The 16,548-nt window shown below is 47.4% G+C and overlaps 1 protein-coding gene and 1 pseudogene across 1 annotated transcript; both read right to left on the minus strand.

Annotated features, from left to right (window-relative positions):
* Positions 1-12,742: 12,742 nt before the first annotated feature.
* Positions 12,743-13,465, minus strand: LOC109740748 (uncharacterized; annotated as a pseudogene).
* Positions 13,466-15,171: 1,706 nt separating this feature from the next.
* Positions 15,172-16,046, minus strand: LOC109740749 (uncharacterized). The gene has a single exon (XM_020299801.4). It carries the CDS (start codon positions 16,001-16,003, stop codon positions 15,299-15,301), a length of 705 nt encoding a protein of 234 aa, XP_020155390.1. The 5' UTR covers positions 16,004-16,046; the 3' UTR covers positions 15,172-15,298.
* Between the last annotated feature and the right edge of the window lie 502 nt (positions 16,047-16,548).

The following is a 16,548-nucleotide window of genomic DNA, read 5'->3' on the forward strand; positions in this document are numbered from 1 at the left end:
GGGCCTCGCTCCTGGCCCACCACCATTGGTCCCGGTTGGTGGCTTGAACCGGGACCACAGGCTGCCCTTTAGTCCCGGTTCATGCCACGAACTGGGACCAATGAGGTGCCTATATATACCCCTCGCCCGCGAGAAGAGCACTCCAGTGCTCTGTTTTTCTCTGGCCGGCGAGGGGAGGGCTCTGTGGTGCTCTAGCTCACCTCCTATGCACATGAGGTGCTCGATGAAATGCCCGAGCCACAGTAGTTAAGCTTTCTCCTCTCGAAGCTCGACCTCAAAGCTCCATTTTCCTCGAGATTTGTCTAGATTTAGCGGCCCGTCACGTCCCATTCCCGTCTTCACCGCCGTCGATCGCCCGCACCGATCTCGTCGCCGGCACCACCGTGGTGAGCCTCTTGTTCTTATCTTCTTTTTGAAAGAAAAGAATTCTTACTTTAGATAGATACTTGTCTAATTTTCTTACTATTGTATTGCTTGTTATTATATAGTGCGATGGTTTTGGTATCCGCCCCCGTCGGCCCTCGGCCTGTCTATGATTCGGATGTGGTATATATTATCTTTATAACTATTGGTTCATTTATTGTTTATGAAAATTATGCCGACCAATGTGACATAGATTTTATTTATCTAGGAGGTATGTGAACCGGAAATTCCAACTGACCCTATTGTCGAGAGGTTAAATTTAGTTGAAGAAGAAAACAATTTCTTAAAGGAAAAAATAAAAAAAAATTGAGGAGGAGAAGATGATATTGGAGTTGCATGTTGCGGATGTCGTCGATGATCACAAGATCAAGATGGATGCAATGCGCTTGAAGATTAGAAGAACCTTTGCGTGAACCTGCTAGGCTTCTTGGGCGTGTATGGGAAGACAAAAGATACACCTGAGGCACGGGAGGACCTGCAACGTTTGCACGAAAAAGACGGCATGCCTCCGAAGCAGTATGAAGGTCTTGCCAGCTACGCTCTTACGAAAGAAGAGAAAGAAATCTTCTTTGAATGCCTGCTCAGTATGAAGGTCCCGACTGGCTTCTCGTCGAATATAAAGGAAAGAATAAATATGCCAGAGAAAAAGTTCCAGAACCTAAAGTCTCATGACTGCCACGTGATTATGACGCAACTGCTTCCGGTTACATTGAGGGGGGCTTCTACCGGAAAACGTCCGATTAGCCATTGTGAAGCTATGTGCATTCCTCAATGCAATCTCTCAGAAGGTGATCGATCCAGAAATCATACCAAGGCTAAGGAGTGATGTGGCGTAATGTCTTGTCAGTTTCAAGCTGGTGTTCCCACCATCCTTCTTCAATATCATGACGCACGTCCTAGTTCATCTAGTCGACGAGATTGTCATTCTGGGGCCCGTATTTCCACACAATATGTTCCCCTTTGAGAGGTTCATGGGAGTCCTAAAGAAATATGTCCGTAACCGCGCTAGGCCAGAAGGAAGCATCTCCATGGGCCATCAAACAGAGGATGTCATTGGGTTTTGTGTTGTCTTCATTCCTGGCCTGAAGAAGATAGGTCTCCCTAAATCGCGGTATGAGGGGAGACTGACTGGAAAAGGCACGCTAGGAGCGGACTCAATAATATGCAGGGACGGGCATTCTTGGTCTCAAGCACACTACACAGTTCTACAGAACTCTACCTTGGTGACCCCGTATGTCGATGAACACAAGAACAGTCTGCGCTCCAAACACCCGGAGCAGTGTGACGACTGGATTACATGTGAACACATCAGGACTTTCAGCAGTTGGTTGGAAACACGTCTCAGAGGTGACACCACTGTTTGTGATGACTTGTACTCGTTGTCCAGGGGACCATCTTCGACTGTATTGACTTACAAAGGATACGAGATAAATGGGAATACATTTTACACGATCGCCCAAGATCAAAAGAGCACCAACCAAAACAGCGGTGTCCGCTTTGATGCAGCAACCGAGAGGGGAAAGGACACATATTATGGTTACATAATTGACATATGGGAACTTGACTACGGACATGATTTTAAGGTCCCTTTGTTTAAGTGCAAATGGGTCAATCTGTCAGGAGGCGGGGTACAGGTAAACCCACAGTACGGAATGACAACAGTGGATGTGAACAATCTTGGGTACACTGACGAACCGTTCGTCCTAGCCAATGATGTGGCACAGGTTATCTATGTGAAGGACATGTCTACCAGACCGAGAAAAAGAAAAGATAAGGAAGCGAATACATCATACGATGAGCCAAAGCACCACATAGTTCTTTCAGGAAAAAGGGACATTGTGGGAGTGGAGGGCAAGACAGACATGTCTGAAGATTATGAAAAGTTTCATGAAATTCCTCCCTTCAAAGTCAAGGCTGACCCAAGCATCCTGATAAACGATGAAGATTATCCATGGTTACGGCACAATAAGCAAATGACACAAGCGAAGAAAAAGTGAAGACTTTCTCCCGCAACTATTATGATGATACCATGCCAACTTTGTAACAGACGAGTATGATACCATTGTCCGTTTTGTACACGAAGTGCATCCAGTTTTTGCCGTAACCCTCTCAACTTTCTTGCACATGCTATGTGGATGAAATGATGATACCATGCCAACTTTCATCCTTTTCAGAGTTCATTTGAAATGCTTTTCAATTTTAAGGTCTTATACCTGAAAATAATCAGTAAAGGCATGAAAAATAACAAATAAAATAAATAAATAATTAGAAACAAAATAATATAAACTTTAAAAATATATATAAGTAGAAACAAAATAAAATAAAATTTAATAACATAAATAAAATTTATGAAACTAAAATTATCAAAGTATTTTCTGTTCAAAACATTATAAGCAACCTCTAGTATTATTCAAACTAAAATTATATAAAATTGATGCAACTAAAATTATCGAAGTATTTTCTGTCCAAAATAATTGAAAGCAAAAAGAATTTTCATAAAGAACTTTTTTTGTTAGAAACTTTAATAGCAAAAAGAATTATCATAAAGTAAAATAAATAAGTAATTAGAAACAAAATAAAATAAAATAAATAAGTTTTTTTAAAGTAGAAACAAAACAAATTAAATAAAACAAAAAAAGGCAAAAAATAAAAATTATGCCACCTACTAGGCCACCACGGCCTGAATACGACTAGAAACCCATCCATGGGCCAGGATTCAGGCCCGCGGAAGGCCCAGTAGGCCCACGGGCATGTACAAAGAGGTTAGGTCCGTAAGCCTGCTTTAGAGAGGAGCTCGACAGCTCAGGCGCACCGCACCTTATAAACAGGTGTGGCTCTCTCTTAGCTAGCGAGGTGGGACTAAACTCCCACCACCACGCCGCTGTGCAAGGCTTTCCGTCCCAGTTGATGGCACCAACCGGGACTAAAGGTAGCATTGGTCCCGGTTGGTGCCACCAACCGGTACCAATGCTCTTTGTATATAAGATGGACTTGTGAAATTTCACAACTTCACCGTCAGTTCGTGCCCGACGCCCCAGCGCTGCTCCACGTCACCGTCGCCATCATCGCCCCTGCCTCCGACGCCATCGCCGCGCCGCCCCTGCCTCCGACTCCGTCGCCGCGCCGCCCCTGTCCCCGACCACGCCGTCGCCGCGCCAGCCCCTGCCCCGCGCCCGAGCCCCTTCCCGCGGCCTGCCCCAGCGCGCCGGCGCCCTCGCCTCCCCCGCCGCCGCCATCGCCAGACGCCCCCGCTGTGAGCCGCCGCGCCGGTCCGGCTCTGTTTTTATTATGTATTAGATTAATTTTTTGTTCATATATATAACATATATATTTGTATGTATGTGGCTATATGTAAGTTCAGAGCATGTTTTTATTAGATTAATTTCTTATTAGATTTATTACATTAATTTTTTTGTTCACAACATGTTTTTGTTCATATATGTATTTTTTTGTTCATATGTGTATTAATGTTTTTGTTGTATATATGTAATTTTTTTCAATGTATATATGTATGTGGTAGCTATATATGCATGATGAGGGGGTGGGGGTCGATATACCCCCTCCCCGATAATTTCAACATGAGGGGAGGTCGATACCCCCTCCCCGACAGCATTTTATGGGGAACTCCATTCCAAAATAACTTCGACATGATGTGCGGTCGATATATATACCCCCTCTCGACCGTGATAACTTATACCACGGGAGCACCCCCCAGCCCTCTCGCTCGACCAAAACTCTCGAGGACACCCAAACCGTAGAAAAAACGATGTTGGTCTCCTACCCCCTCCCGCCGCGCCCCTACCCTTGAAGCGTTGCCAAGGCCACCCCAAACCCGGAATAAGCTAGGTCTACGTTTGCACTAATATATCCACCTGTTGTCATGTTTGTGTAATAATTGCCATGTTGTAATATTTGCAGAAACAATGGAGCACGGACGAGACGAGGAAGCAGAAGAGGGGTTGGGGGACATAATCTTAGCCGGAGGTGCTGTCTTGTCGTATCTTAACGATAATGATGGTCTGGAAGAACAGGGTGAAGAAGCAGGCTACGGTGATCGAAGAGTGGAGGAGGAAAGACATGATTATGATGGCTCCGGTGACCCAATGCTGGTGCAAGAAGGAGCCCGTGGTGACGGCTCCGGTGACCGAACAGAGTCCGGCCAGGTAAATATATTAGTTAAGCTTGTGCTGACTAGCTAATTGATGCATTCATTGTTTTGGTATGTACACATATTAATTAACTCTCGTCTTTATTCTTTTTTCTAGCCCTCCGGATCGAGCACAACTTCGGTAAAGAGACGAGGCCCAAAGAGAAAGTTGCACTCGGATGAAAGGTTTGAGATCACAGCAATCGCGCGCGACGGCGAACCGATTGAACCCATCCGGACAAAGGAAGCATTTGCTGCTTAGTGCGGGGTTCTTGTTAGGGACAAGATCCCGATCAGCATCCACCAATGGTATAAGCCTAAGAAGGAAGACCCTGAGGTGTCTTATGTCAATGATATGCAGAAAGATGATCTTTGGACTGAGCTGAAGGCAAATTTCACCCTACCGCCAGAGGAGGATCCGGAGAAGCCAGTTAAAGAGCAATTAATCAAGTCTCATGCTCTTAAGAAGATGGCAGACCTATTCAGGAGGTGGAAGAATGAGCTGAAAACGTTTGTCGACAAAGAAGAGACACCAGAATTCATCGGCCGGTATGAGAAGATCAGAGATCACTGGCCCGCATTTGTGGCCCACAAGACATCAGAAAAGAGTAATGTCAGCGACAAACAAGAAGAATGCTGCGAAGAAGAAGCTTCACCATCGCACGGGGTCAGGTGGCTACCTCAAAGCCCGGCCTAAGTGGGCCAAGGCTGAGAATGATCTGCTTGATAAAGGGATCGAACCACAGACAATGAACTCGCCAGACCGTTGCCGGACTTGGTTCTTCAGGGCTGGCGGAAAATTGGACCCTGTATCAGGGAAGTGCGTTTGGACGGACGAGCTTTTGAGAATACCAGTCAAGAGGCTTCAGCACTATATCGATGCAGCGCAATAAGGGACGTTCGTTCCAGACAGAGAGAACGACGAGCTCACAATGGCCCTCGGGAATCCTAAGCACCCTGGACGGACACGAGGCACACTAGGCTCCGTTCCGTGGAAGGCTGGTTTTCCGGACGCAGGCGGTTACAAAAGCCAGGAGAGGAGAAAAAAAGTGGAGCAGATCCAAATTCAGAAGCTGCACGAAAGGGTTCAAGCGCTAGAGGAACGTGACGGCAATCGACATGCCGAAACTACCCCCAAACCTACCCCGCCATCTCAGCGGAGAAGCAGCGTGGCTTCCGCCGAGCTGCTTCAGTCGGAGCATGTCTTGATGGCTCATGCTAGCTACCCCGTGGATGCTATCACGGAGTCTCAACATTGCCACCTTATGACGCAATGGCAGAACTTCAAAGTCAAGGCGGTTGTTGGCTCTGTTTTACCTCCTGAACCCGGCGCAACCTACCACTGCCGGCCGATTCCAGAAGGATATGCTAGGGTGATGGTGCATGAAATAACGGAGGGATTTGAGGACCTCCAGGTTGACCACCCTACCGGTGAAAGGGAGACTCGGCTGGGTTCTGCTCTGAAGACTCCATGCCTATGGCGGAAGGAGCTCATTAACCTTCCGAACTGGACGCCTTCGGCGAGTAAGGGCACTCCGCCTCCTCCTCCGCCTCCGCCTCCGGCGAGTGATCAGGGCACTCAGCCTCCTTCTCCGGCGCGTGGCGGCACTCCGCCTCCTCCTCCGGCGAGTGATCAGGGCACTCAGCCTCCTTCTCTGGCGCGTGGCGGCACTCCGCCTCCTTCTCAGCCTGCGCCGGCGCGCCAGACCAGCCAGCCTCCTCCTTCTCCGCCTCGTCAGCAAGGGCGGAAGAGACCCAACGCCGCTCCGGCTGCTCCGGCGCGTCGTAGTCCTTCTCCTCCGCCTCGTAAGCAAGGAAAGAAGACAGCTGCAGCCGCTCCGTCTGCTCTGCCAGCGTCTAGCAGTACAGCCAGAGGCGGGAGGCAATACAGATTCGGTCCTTCTCTGAAGACTCCAGAGAAGTTACCATACGAGAGGACCGAGGAGGAAACCACGAAGATCGTGCGAGCCGAAGTGACGAACTTCATTGAAGGGGTGAAAGCAAAGAAACATCCACCTCCGGAGGAGAAGGTAGATCCAGTGAAAGCGAAGCGCACTCTGGCTGCCCTGACAAAACCACCAAAGTCTCCGCCGAGAGGCAACTATGAGCGCATTATTGCAAAGACATTTGCCGAAGCGGAGCGGTCGGAAAGTACTGTCAGTGATCAAAGGTTAAAAGAACGACGAGCTGGGAAAAAAATTGCCCAGCTCGGCGAACAAGCGAACCAATCGTGCCCCCCGCTCAAGGTGTCTAGCGACATCGTCGTTGCAGATCCGAGGATGGTGCCTGGTTATAGCAATCTTGGAGATTACCTGCCCGATGATGTACATTATGAAATCTTGGAGGTGGACGAACACAAATACCATTACGGGAAGCCTCTCATCAAAGATGAAAGATCTCTAACAACGATGATGCGAAGATTAAATGATTGGTGCATGAAAACCTGCAGAGAGTCTGGGGGGAGGAATACTTTGACGCTGAGAGTTAAACCGGAGCATGACCTCGTTGGAATTGAACTGTTGAATGTTCCATTTAAGGAGTTCTTCCAGTTTTTCAATCAAAAGGCCCTCGATAAATCAACGATCACTTGCTACTGTCTGTAAGTAGTACTACTTCTGTCATTAAGTCTCTCTATATAGGTCAGCTCTTTCATTGCATGTATTTATAATTATCCTCACTATATTATGCAGATTGAAGATCCCCGAATTGAAGAAAAGACAAATCGGAGATATTGGGTTCATTAACACAAATCTCATAGATGCAACTGAGGTTAAATATCATGCCGAAAATACCGAGGCCAACTTGCTACGATCGTTGGTAATAAATAAAAACAAAGATATAATACTCTTTCCTTACAACTTCAAGTGAGTGTTACTGTCTTGTGCATATTCGGTTTCCCTTATTAGTCCAGGTTATAGTAATGTAATTGATGACTTATGCATGCGTGCGCAGCTTCCACTATATTCTCCTTGAGATTAAGCTTGAGCAGGGAGTAGTAACCGTCTTAGACTCGAGACGAAAAGATCCCCAGGACTATGCAGACATGACTGAAATGCTCGAGAAGTAAGTTAAATCGATCATTATCCACCATATCAGCAACTTTGTTCATTTCCTGATATCAAGTAATTGTTTTCTTTGTCTGGCAGGGTTTGGAGAAAATTCACCAAAAAAGCTCCGGGACTGCCGAAGAAGCTGCAATTTAGACACCCGAAAGTAAGTACTATAGTAGCATGCTCCGCGCATCTCCTAGTGATTCAAGCACTAGTTTTATCAATACCATTTAGCATGCTTGCTTATCAGTTTGACTGACCTCTATTTCTTGTAAAGTGGTTGTGGCAGGAACCCGGGAATAATTACTGTGGATACTACGTTTGCGAGTCCATCCGCTACACGACCTGTGAGCGGGGCTACTCTGACGAACAATATGAAGTGCGTAAGCAATAATATTCACAATTTTATTTTATTACCATCATTTGTGTCGAGTTTCATTTATTCATATATATATATATATATATATATATATATATATATGTGTGTGTGTGTGTGTGTGTGTGTGTGTGTGTGTGTATTGACCCCCTTCTTCAAATTAGATCTTTCGGATGCGGGATGAACTCCTAGCACCAGATCGTATGCGAGCAATTCAAGAGGAATTGGCGGCATTCTTCCTTGACCACGTGATCGCTGAAAACGGAGAATACTATGTGGACCCTGTGTTCTTACAATTTAATTAGGAGATTATATTGTAAGAGATAATTATTGTATATATGTAGCCGGTAGTGTCGGATAGATATACGAGAACTTGTTGTTCGACCAATCTCTCGGAGAAGGAGAGGTGGTCGATATCACTTCTCTCTGTATGCATATGTTCATGACGATCTTATGTTTCCTTCATTTGCTTACTAGCTAGCGTGTCTAGTCCTCTCCACACGTATATAGTACGTAGCGTCGACCAAGCACGGAGATAAGAGAGGACACTTCTCTCTATTAATTAGCTAGCTAACACAATATATGAAACACCCAATTTAACCCCCCCAAAACCCCCAACCCCCCCCCCCCCCCCAAAAAAAAAACAAAAACCCCAGCCACTGAAATGCTGACGCGTGGATGCCTATTGGTCCCGGTTAGTGCCACCAACCGGGATCAAAGGCCCTCCTGCCTGGGCTCGCCGCACCGGCCACGTGGAGGCCCATCTGTCCCGGTTCGTGTAAGAACCGAGACTAAAGGGTTAGGGCATTAGTAACGACCCTTTAGTCCGGTTCAAAAACCGGGACAAAAGGCCCTTACCAACCGGGACAATAGGCCCTTTTTCTACTAGTGGAGCATGGCTTTGACCCACTTTGTGAAGTTGTCGATGACACTGAAGATGTGGGTGAAGCCCCCGGGTGCCTTTTTGAGTGGCCCCACCATGCATGTCCAACCCCCAGGTAGAGAAAGACCATGTGAGGGCGATTGTTTGGAGTTCTTGAACAAGCATGTGTGTCTGCAGGCGTAGAACTAGCATCCTTCGTAGGTGTGCACGATCTTCTTGGCATTCGCTGATGATGTGGGCCACTAGAAACATTGTCGAAAGGCTTTCCCTGCCAGTGTCTTGGGTGTTGCATGGTGCTCACATGAGCCGAGTGGATTTCTTTGAGTATTAGCTTCCCTTCGTCTTGGGGACACACCTTTGTGGAACTTCTGTGTATCTCCCCTTTGGCTATGCTGTAGGCCCTCTATCGCCGGACAATGTGTCAAGCTTCGTCCTTCTTGTCGGGTAGCGTCCCTCTTTGGAGGTAATCCAAGAATAGCTTTGTCCAGTCATGGTTAATGATGAGGACTTCTATAGTCCCGATGCCCAAGGCTTAGTAGGGGCGCTACGGCTCGCTCGGGTCTCCTTGAAGTTTGAGTTGGACTCCCTTCTTTACCATCAGTTGGCGTAGTGTGTCGAGGATCACCCCGTGCAGGATCCTAGCCAGGCCAAGTCATCCGTCGCTTCGTTATATAGGCATGTGAAAGAGCCCGAGGTGGTCGAACTTTCCCTCGAGATTGTACACCTCTTTACAACATGGGCGCTTATAGGCGCCGGCGCACCGGCCGAGCGTTTCAGCCGGTCCAGCCCAGACCATCGGATATGAGCACGCAGCCATTGGATCCAGGCAAAAAAAAAAAAACAGATCGCCCCCAACTTCTTCTTCCTTGGGCATTCGGCCTGGATCCGCATCTCCCGCTCGGGGAGCACGGCACCGCGCCTCCTGTCCTCTCCGGTGGTCGTCCCCGTCGTCAATCCCCACCCTCGTCGGTCTTCCTCGTCGCCGGCCGTTCTCGTCGCCGGTCCCCCACCCTCCCGGCCTCATTGTCGCCTCGACCCATGCAACAGCTCCACCTGCGGGTGCAGCTCTTGACGACGACGGTTGTAGCTCCGCCGCCCTCGCCATTGATGCTCGCTGCAGGAAAATACGTCGACGCCGGCCGCGAGTTAATCAACGCCATTTGAATGGATGTAGCAAAAAAATTCACCGGTAGTAGCAAAATCAAACTACGGGTGCAGCAAAAACGCCGTCGCCGCCTTCGCGAGGTCGCAGCTCCGTCTTACATGGATGTATCAAAAAACTCCAACGGTAGTAGCAAAATCCTGCTGCGGTTGCAGCAGAAAAACATGAATGTATCAATAAACTCCAACGGTAGTAGCAAAATCCTGCTGCGGTTGCAGCAAAAAAACATGGATGTAGCAAAAACCTCCAACGGTAGTAGCAAAATCCTGCTACGGTTGCAGCAAAAAAATTATTGTCGTCCTCACGAGGTCCCAGCTCTGCCTGATGGATGTAGTAAAAAGCTTTGCCGGTAGTAGCAAAATCCAACAATGGTTGCAGCTTCCCCTTGTTGTGCAGTGCCATTGAAGCTTCCTATGTCTATGGTTGAAGCTTTTTTCAACGGCTGTTGAAGCTTTTCTAGGTGACGGTTGCAATACTTGTATACACGGGATGATCCGGGCATGGCTGCAGGCAGCCATGGCGGCCGGCGAGGGAGCGCCTGGCCGCCGGCGATGGAGGTCGTGGTCGCCCAGTCGCAGCTGGGGGGAGGGGGAAGGGGGGGAGGGGATGCGCCCGCGTGAAGGCTTGAGGTAGGGGATGGATCTGGACATGGCGGCAGGCAGCCATGGCAGTCGGCGAGGGGGGCCTGGCCGCCGGCGATGGAGGTCGCGATGGCCCAGTCGCAGCTCGGGAAGAGGGGAAGGGATGGAGAAGGGGTGGGGAGAAAGGGGCAGAAGAAGAGAGCGGCGCGCGCCCTGTGAAGGAGACGCGGGGAAGAGGGAGACCAGCCCAATGTTTCTGCCGGTGCCCCGGCCCCAAACGTTTCGCTTACAACATCCTTTGATGGACGGGTCATGGTAGTCCCATAACTTAATAACTTCTATGATGATGAGGTTCGAGTCCTCCCGGAAAATGAGCTAACGAATTTTCTTGGTGTCTTCCGGTGCTTGGAAAGAAAAGGCGCTCTAGCCTATCTTGGCTGCAGGCGGCTCCTGTGTGGCTTATCGGAAGACCTCTTGTTTGATGACATTGAACTCTACTGGTGCGACCAACGCGTCGGCACATTGTATGCTCCCTTGGTCCCCTTGCACCGCAATGGTTCCCTTTGGGGCAGTATCTTAAGCTGGATTTAGGTAATGGCCTGGTTTCCAAGGATAATCCCCTCGAACGGTGCACCAGTTTGTATAATCCGGGAGCGAGGGATTCCCACCCTGTCAAGGGTGTCGACATAGAGGATGTTGACGCGCTCACTTCGTCCATTAGCGTTTTGGTGCACCATAATCCAATGACAATGGGGTCGAGTACTAGGCTGGGGGACATGTTCGGAGGATTTGCCAGTCGAGGTGACCGGGACATCTGACCAATCAAGGAACTAGGGCGCTTCGGGCTTCTCCGCTTGGATCTCCTGGGCGATGAGCTTGGTGCTACGCCTGTCCTCGCTCGCAGCGACGCTGATGGATCCTTGCGTATGGCGGCGACGCACTTGCCATTCCTTGTTGTGAGACCGGGCATGCGGTTGAGTGACCCGCTATGCAATTGCAGTTTGTGTGTGCTGTCTGGGGCAAAGTCTAGGAAACGGAAGCGGAAAGCTTGGCCTTCAGGAAAGGTGGCGACGGAGACCAGATCTCTCGTTACGTTGGCGACGAAGCGCGGGGAGCCAAATGAGAAACCTTGTTCCATGCGCACAACCCCTACCTTGTGCGCTAAATGTTGATGTTTCGTGATCGACAATGCCGTTGAGGACAACATATATGTTTGGAGGGCCGTGAGCGGTGGATCAAGATGATACGATGGAAGATGACGAATTTCTTGTGTGTTGCTCGAGTGCTCGCCGACAGTCGGGAGGATCGCCGAAAAGATCTTGTTTCTTGTGTTGCAAGCGGTCGGCCTAGCGGCAGCCGAGAGGAAGAAGATGGGGTAGGTGGAAACAATAACTCTAGTTAGATCTAGAATGTTTATCTTTATTCTCTCCTCCGAGAGGGTCCCTAGCCCGCCTTATATATCCGGCCAAGCTAGGGTTACAAGGCTTGGGTCGGTTTGTAGACGAATCGCATCCTTCGGTTGGACCTTATCGTGTGTGTCAATGGCTCCCCTCCAAGTCTGCTTGATGGCGCAGGCCGGCCACGGGCTCCTAGGCTTGGATTGCTTTCATGGTGGAATTGTAATCCGACTGAGGACCGAGAATGGCGCAAGTGGGCACATCCGAGTTTCATATCCTTGTAAATTTCATAAGTACAATCATGAGCCATGGGGCCTCGACCTGGGGTGTGCCTTGCATGATCAAGGAGACCCGCAAAATAAGGGTTGTGTGCTAATCAAGAATCTTAAGGTAGGTGTGATACAACCGTTAACCTAGTAATGTTGACTTGTAAAAAAGAATTGCATGTATATCTAACATCATTGCTATAATCATTTACCACAAAAATGAAACCTGTAATAGAAACCATATTAACAGAACCATATAAATACATGACGGATCAAAATCACAAAGCCGAGAGAGATGTTATCAATATCGCAAAATCTGAGACGGATCAAAACGGTGGCCTTTGCTTGTATAAATTTTGTACATTTGTACTGTATACATATGGCAAAAATGTATTAAGATTGGCTAATCCTCAAAAAGGCGGATGCCAATAGCAGGGAGTAGGATGATGTGGAGTCTCTATGAGCTAAGAATGTTTAAAAGAGAAACTCTGTTCTGGACTAATTTCCTGAACAGATCTCCTGCTCCATTCTGAAGATCTTCAATGCTGTACTCTAACTCCTGCAATTGCTCCTCCTCGCAAACAACTGCCTTCTTCTTGTAAAATGCCTTACAGACAAGAGACTCCTTTGGCACTTGAATTTGCTTCGACAAGAGATGGAGTGTGGACTTAAACAGAAAGATGCAGATCTCTCTTGCCTTGGTCAATAGCATGACCATCTTGTCGGATGCAGGCTTCGTGGCGGTCTTCTTGAAATGTTTCCTGGCCTTCTTCGCCAAACGAGTAAAGGACTGGATCTTGGCTTGAGCAGCTGCATCAACTCCTTTCCTTGGAGCCACCTGCAGCTCTTTGGATGATGGCCAACATCTCGGCAAAGGTCTCTTGCATGTAGTTGCAGAGATCTAACAGCTCAACGGAGCACTCCATCTCTCCATCCAACATCTTCCTCTGCTGGGAGGAGCAAACTTGGTGGCTTGGTAGGCAAATGATCTCGTCAAGACCATCATAGATGTTTGCAAGAGTCCTTAGACCATCGCACATCGTGTTGATGGAGTTGGAGGAAGAGATGCTTGCTTCTAGGCTGTGGAGCTCTTGCTCAACTTCGGTCTCACTGACGCGAGGCGTAGATGGTAAACTTATCGATCTTTGGTGGAAAGCCATATCTGAGCTTGAAGCTTTTCTCTGTATATATTGTGGTCGATGATAGCTGAAGAATGGAAGACTTCTTGGTTTGATGTGTCTACTGCTCATCTAAGGCCTATTTATACAGAAAACTTAAGTAGCTGCATTTGATTGGTACACTAGTACAAAACAGGGCTTTCGTCACAGGGCAGTTTTCACATTAGTCCCGGTTCAGTCACGAATCGGGACTAATGTGAGCATTGGTCCCGGTTCGTGCGGCTAAAGCATTAGTCCCGGTTCACCTGGGCCCTTTAGTCCCGGTTCGTGCCACGAACCGGGACTAAAGGGTGCGATGCCCATTAGTACCGGTTGGTGGCACCAACCGGGACTAAAGGTTAGACCTTTAGTCCCGGTTCGTGCCATGAACCGGTACTAATGCCTCAAAGGCATTAGTCCCGGTTCATGGCACGAACCGGGACTAAAGGTCTCATTTTCAAACTCTCCCCCCCCCCCCCCCCCCCTTGAATCGCCTTTTCAGTTTTAGAAAAAACAAAAGAAAATGATGGAAATGTCAAAAAAATAAAATAAAATAAGTTTCTCATGTGATATGTGGTCTAGTTGTTGGGAAAATTAACAAATATGAATTTCGACTTTATTTGCAAAATCTCTCCGGAATTTCTTAAAATGGGCATAACTTTTGCATACGAACTCGGATGAAAAAGTTTTTTATATGAAAAATCATCTACGTAGACCTGAAGAATCATGCCATCACATCTCGCAGATGCTGTCTGCTTACTATGCCTTGAGCTCTGGCAGAAGCATAGAGATCACAACCCTAAAGTCGTCTCATGTTCAGTACATAATTTTGTGCGTCTACTGTCCTTGAGATGAGCCATCACATTATCATGTTCCAACAATTGGCAGCAAGAACCAGCATTAGGATAATTGCACGCTCAACCCATTTTTTAATGGGTTGCTAACCTGGCATTTGGCTGTGACATATCTGTATATAATAAGGTGTTTTCCTTGGTGGGCACTCTTGCGAATCACAGGTTAAAGCCTCGACAGTCGGAGCTGGCATGTTGGAGGTTCACTGCACAAGCTCCACGTTAGCGGTTCAGAGTACTAACTCCATTTTTCAGTTGGAGGCTTTCAGCCACCCACTGTGTGAGTAACATGACCATTTCATATCTAACAATACAGAAACAAGCTTTTTTCAATATTTTTATACAATCTTATTACCTTTGAGTCATAGTAACTTATTCTCAAATATCAGTGTCTTTATTTCTGGTGAAGTTTGAAACAAGCATAATAAAGCGTTGATTCTTCTTTGTGTAATGAGAATTATTATATGGAAAGGAACAAAAACTTTGCATATTGTTAATCTCGTAGGAAAAACTGTGGTTCTAGAGTAAATGTTATTGTTATCCCCCCCCCCCCCCCCCCCCCGCCCCCTTAAATGCTTAGATGCTATCGATGTCGATGATGTTAAAATCTGAGTAGATTAATTTGGACTTTGTTGTATGAAATAAGAACTATCTTCAATTGTAGTGCCAGACTGCACAGCCATGTGGACATGTGGTGGTGGTAGAGAATCTGGATATTAAAATTGATTGATTCTGCTAACTACAAGTTGAGACCTTGTGACTTTTATCTGGCATGTTTCATTCATAAGAAGCAAGATCCACTAACCAAGCATATCAGCATAAAGTATCACAAACACATCTTCAAGCTTAACATGGCCAAATGGATCAAAACTTTGGTTTCTCTTTCTATAGTATCATGTACATTTGTGCAGTATAGTGTATACATATGGGAAAATTGTATGAAGATCAGCTATTCCTTAAAAGGCGGATGCCAAACGGGGGGCGCCAAGAGTGACTTGGAAGTATCTATGAGCTAAGGATGTTGAGTAGGGAAACTCTGCTCTGGATTAATTTTCTGAACAGATGTCCTGCCCCACTCTCGAGATCTCCGATACTGCACTCTAGCCCCAACAATTGATCCTCCTTGCAAACAGCTGCCTTCTTCTTGTGAAATGCCTTGGAAACAAGAGACTGTTTAGGCATTTCGATTTGCTTCGACAAGAGATGGAGTGTGGACTCCAGCAGAGACATAGAGATCTCTCTAGCCTTGGCCAATAGCATGACCATGCTACAATCTGCAGGAGCCTTCTTCGCGGTCTTCTTGAAAAGATTCTTGGACTTCTTCACCAAGCGGGTGTAGGATTGGATCTTGGCCTGAGTAGCTGCGTCATCACCTTTCCTTAGAGCCACTTGCAGCTCTTGGATGATGGCCTTCATCTCGACGAAGATCTCTTGCATGGCGCTGCAAAGATCTAGCAGCTCAAGAGAACCGTCCATTTCTCCATCCAACATGCTCCTCTGCTGGGAGGAGCAAACTTGGTTGCTTGGTAGGCAGATGATTTCTTCAAGACCATCGTAGATGTTTGCAAGAGTCCTGAGACCATCGCACATCGTGTTGATGGAATTAGAGGAAGAGATGCTTGCTTCTAGGCTCTGAAGCTCTAGCTCGACTTCGGTCTCACTGACGTGAGGCCTAGAAGGCAAACTTGTCGATCTTTGGTGGAAAGCCATGTCTGAGCTTGAAGATTTGCTCTGTATTTGTGGTCGAAGAGAGGAGGAAGAAAGAAGAGCTTCTAGTTTGATGCATCTACCATTCTGCTGACGCCTATTTATACAGAAGATATGTGTACAGCTGTGCTGCAGCATCTGATTAGTAGACATGAAGAATCCTGCCATTACATCAGCCTAGAGATCTGGCAGAAGCATAGAGATCCCAACACAAAAGTCGTCTCATGTGCACTCTGTCATGTTCCACTAATTGGCTGCAAGGACTAATTAACAATGGTATAGTTTGATAAGGGATCTTCACATAGTTGCATGCTCAAGCTATCATTTAGTGGAACCTTGTCAGTTCAAGCCCCGAGAGTTTGTCCCCCATCTTCAAGGCAAGTTCATGCCGCTCTGCTGTCTTCTTATCGTTTCATACATATATGAACGAGTATATGGTCCTGTCAAAAGTGAACACACGAGGACCAGTTTTTTTGTGCTGGATGATCTAGACAGCTTGATCATGTGTGTGATGACTAGCCCTCTGCATGCTTCGCCGCTGGCATGCT

This window comes from Aegilops tauschii, chromosome 3 (assembly GCF_002575655.3).
Source record: "Aegilops tauschii subsp. strangulata cultivar AL8/78 chromosome 3, Aet v6.0, whole genome shotgun sequence".
Classification (NCBI taxonomy): domain Eukaryota; kingdom Viridiplantae; phylum Streptophyta; class Magnoliopsida; order Poales; family Poaceae; genus Aegilops; species Aegilops tauschii.

What these genes read in the sequence shown, in the direction of transcription:
- LOC109740749 (XM_020299801.4), bottom strand. Translation starts at nt 16,003, where the DNA reads ATGGCTTTCCACCAAAGATCGACAAGTTTGCCTTCTAGGCCTCACGTC.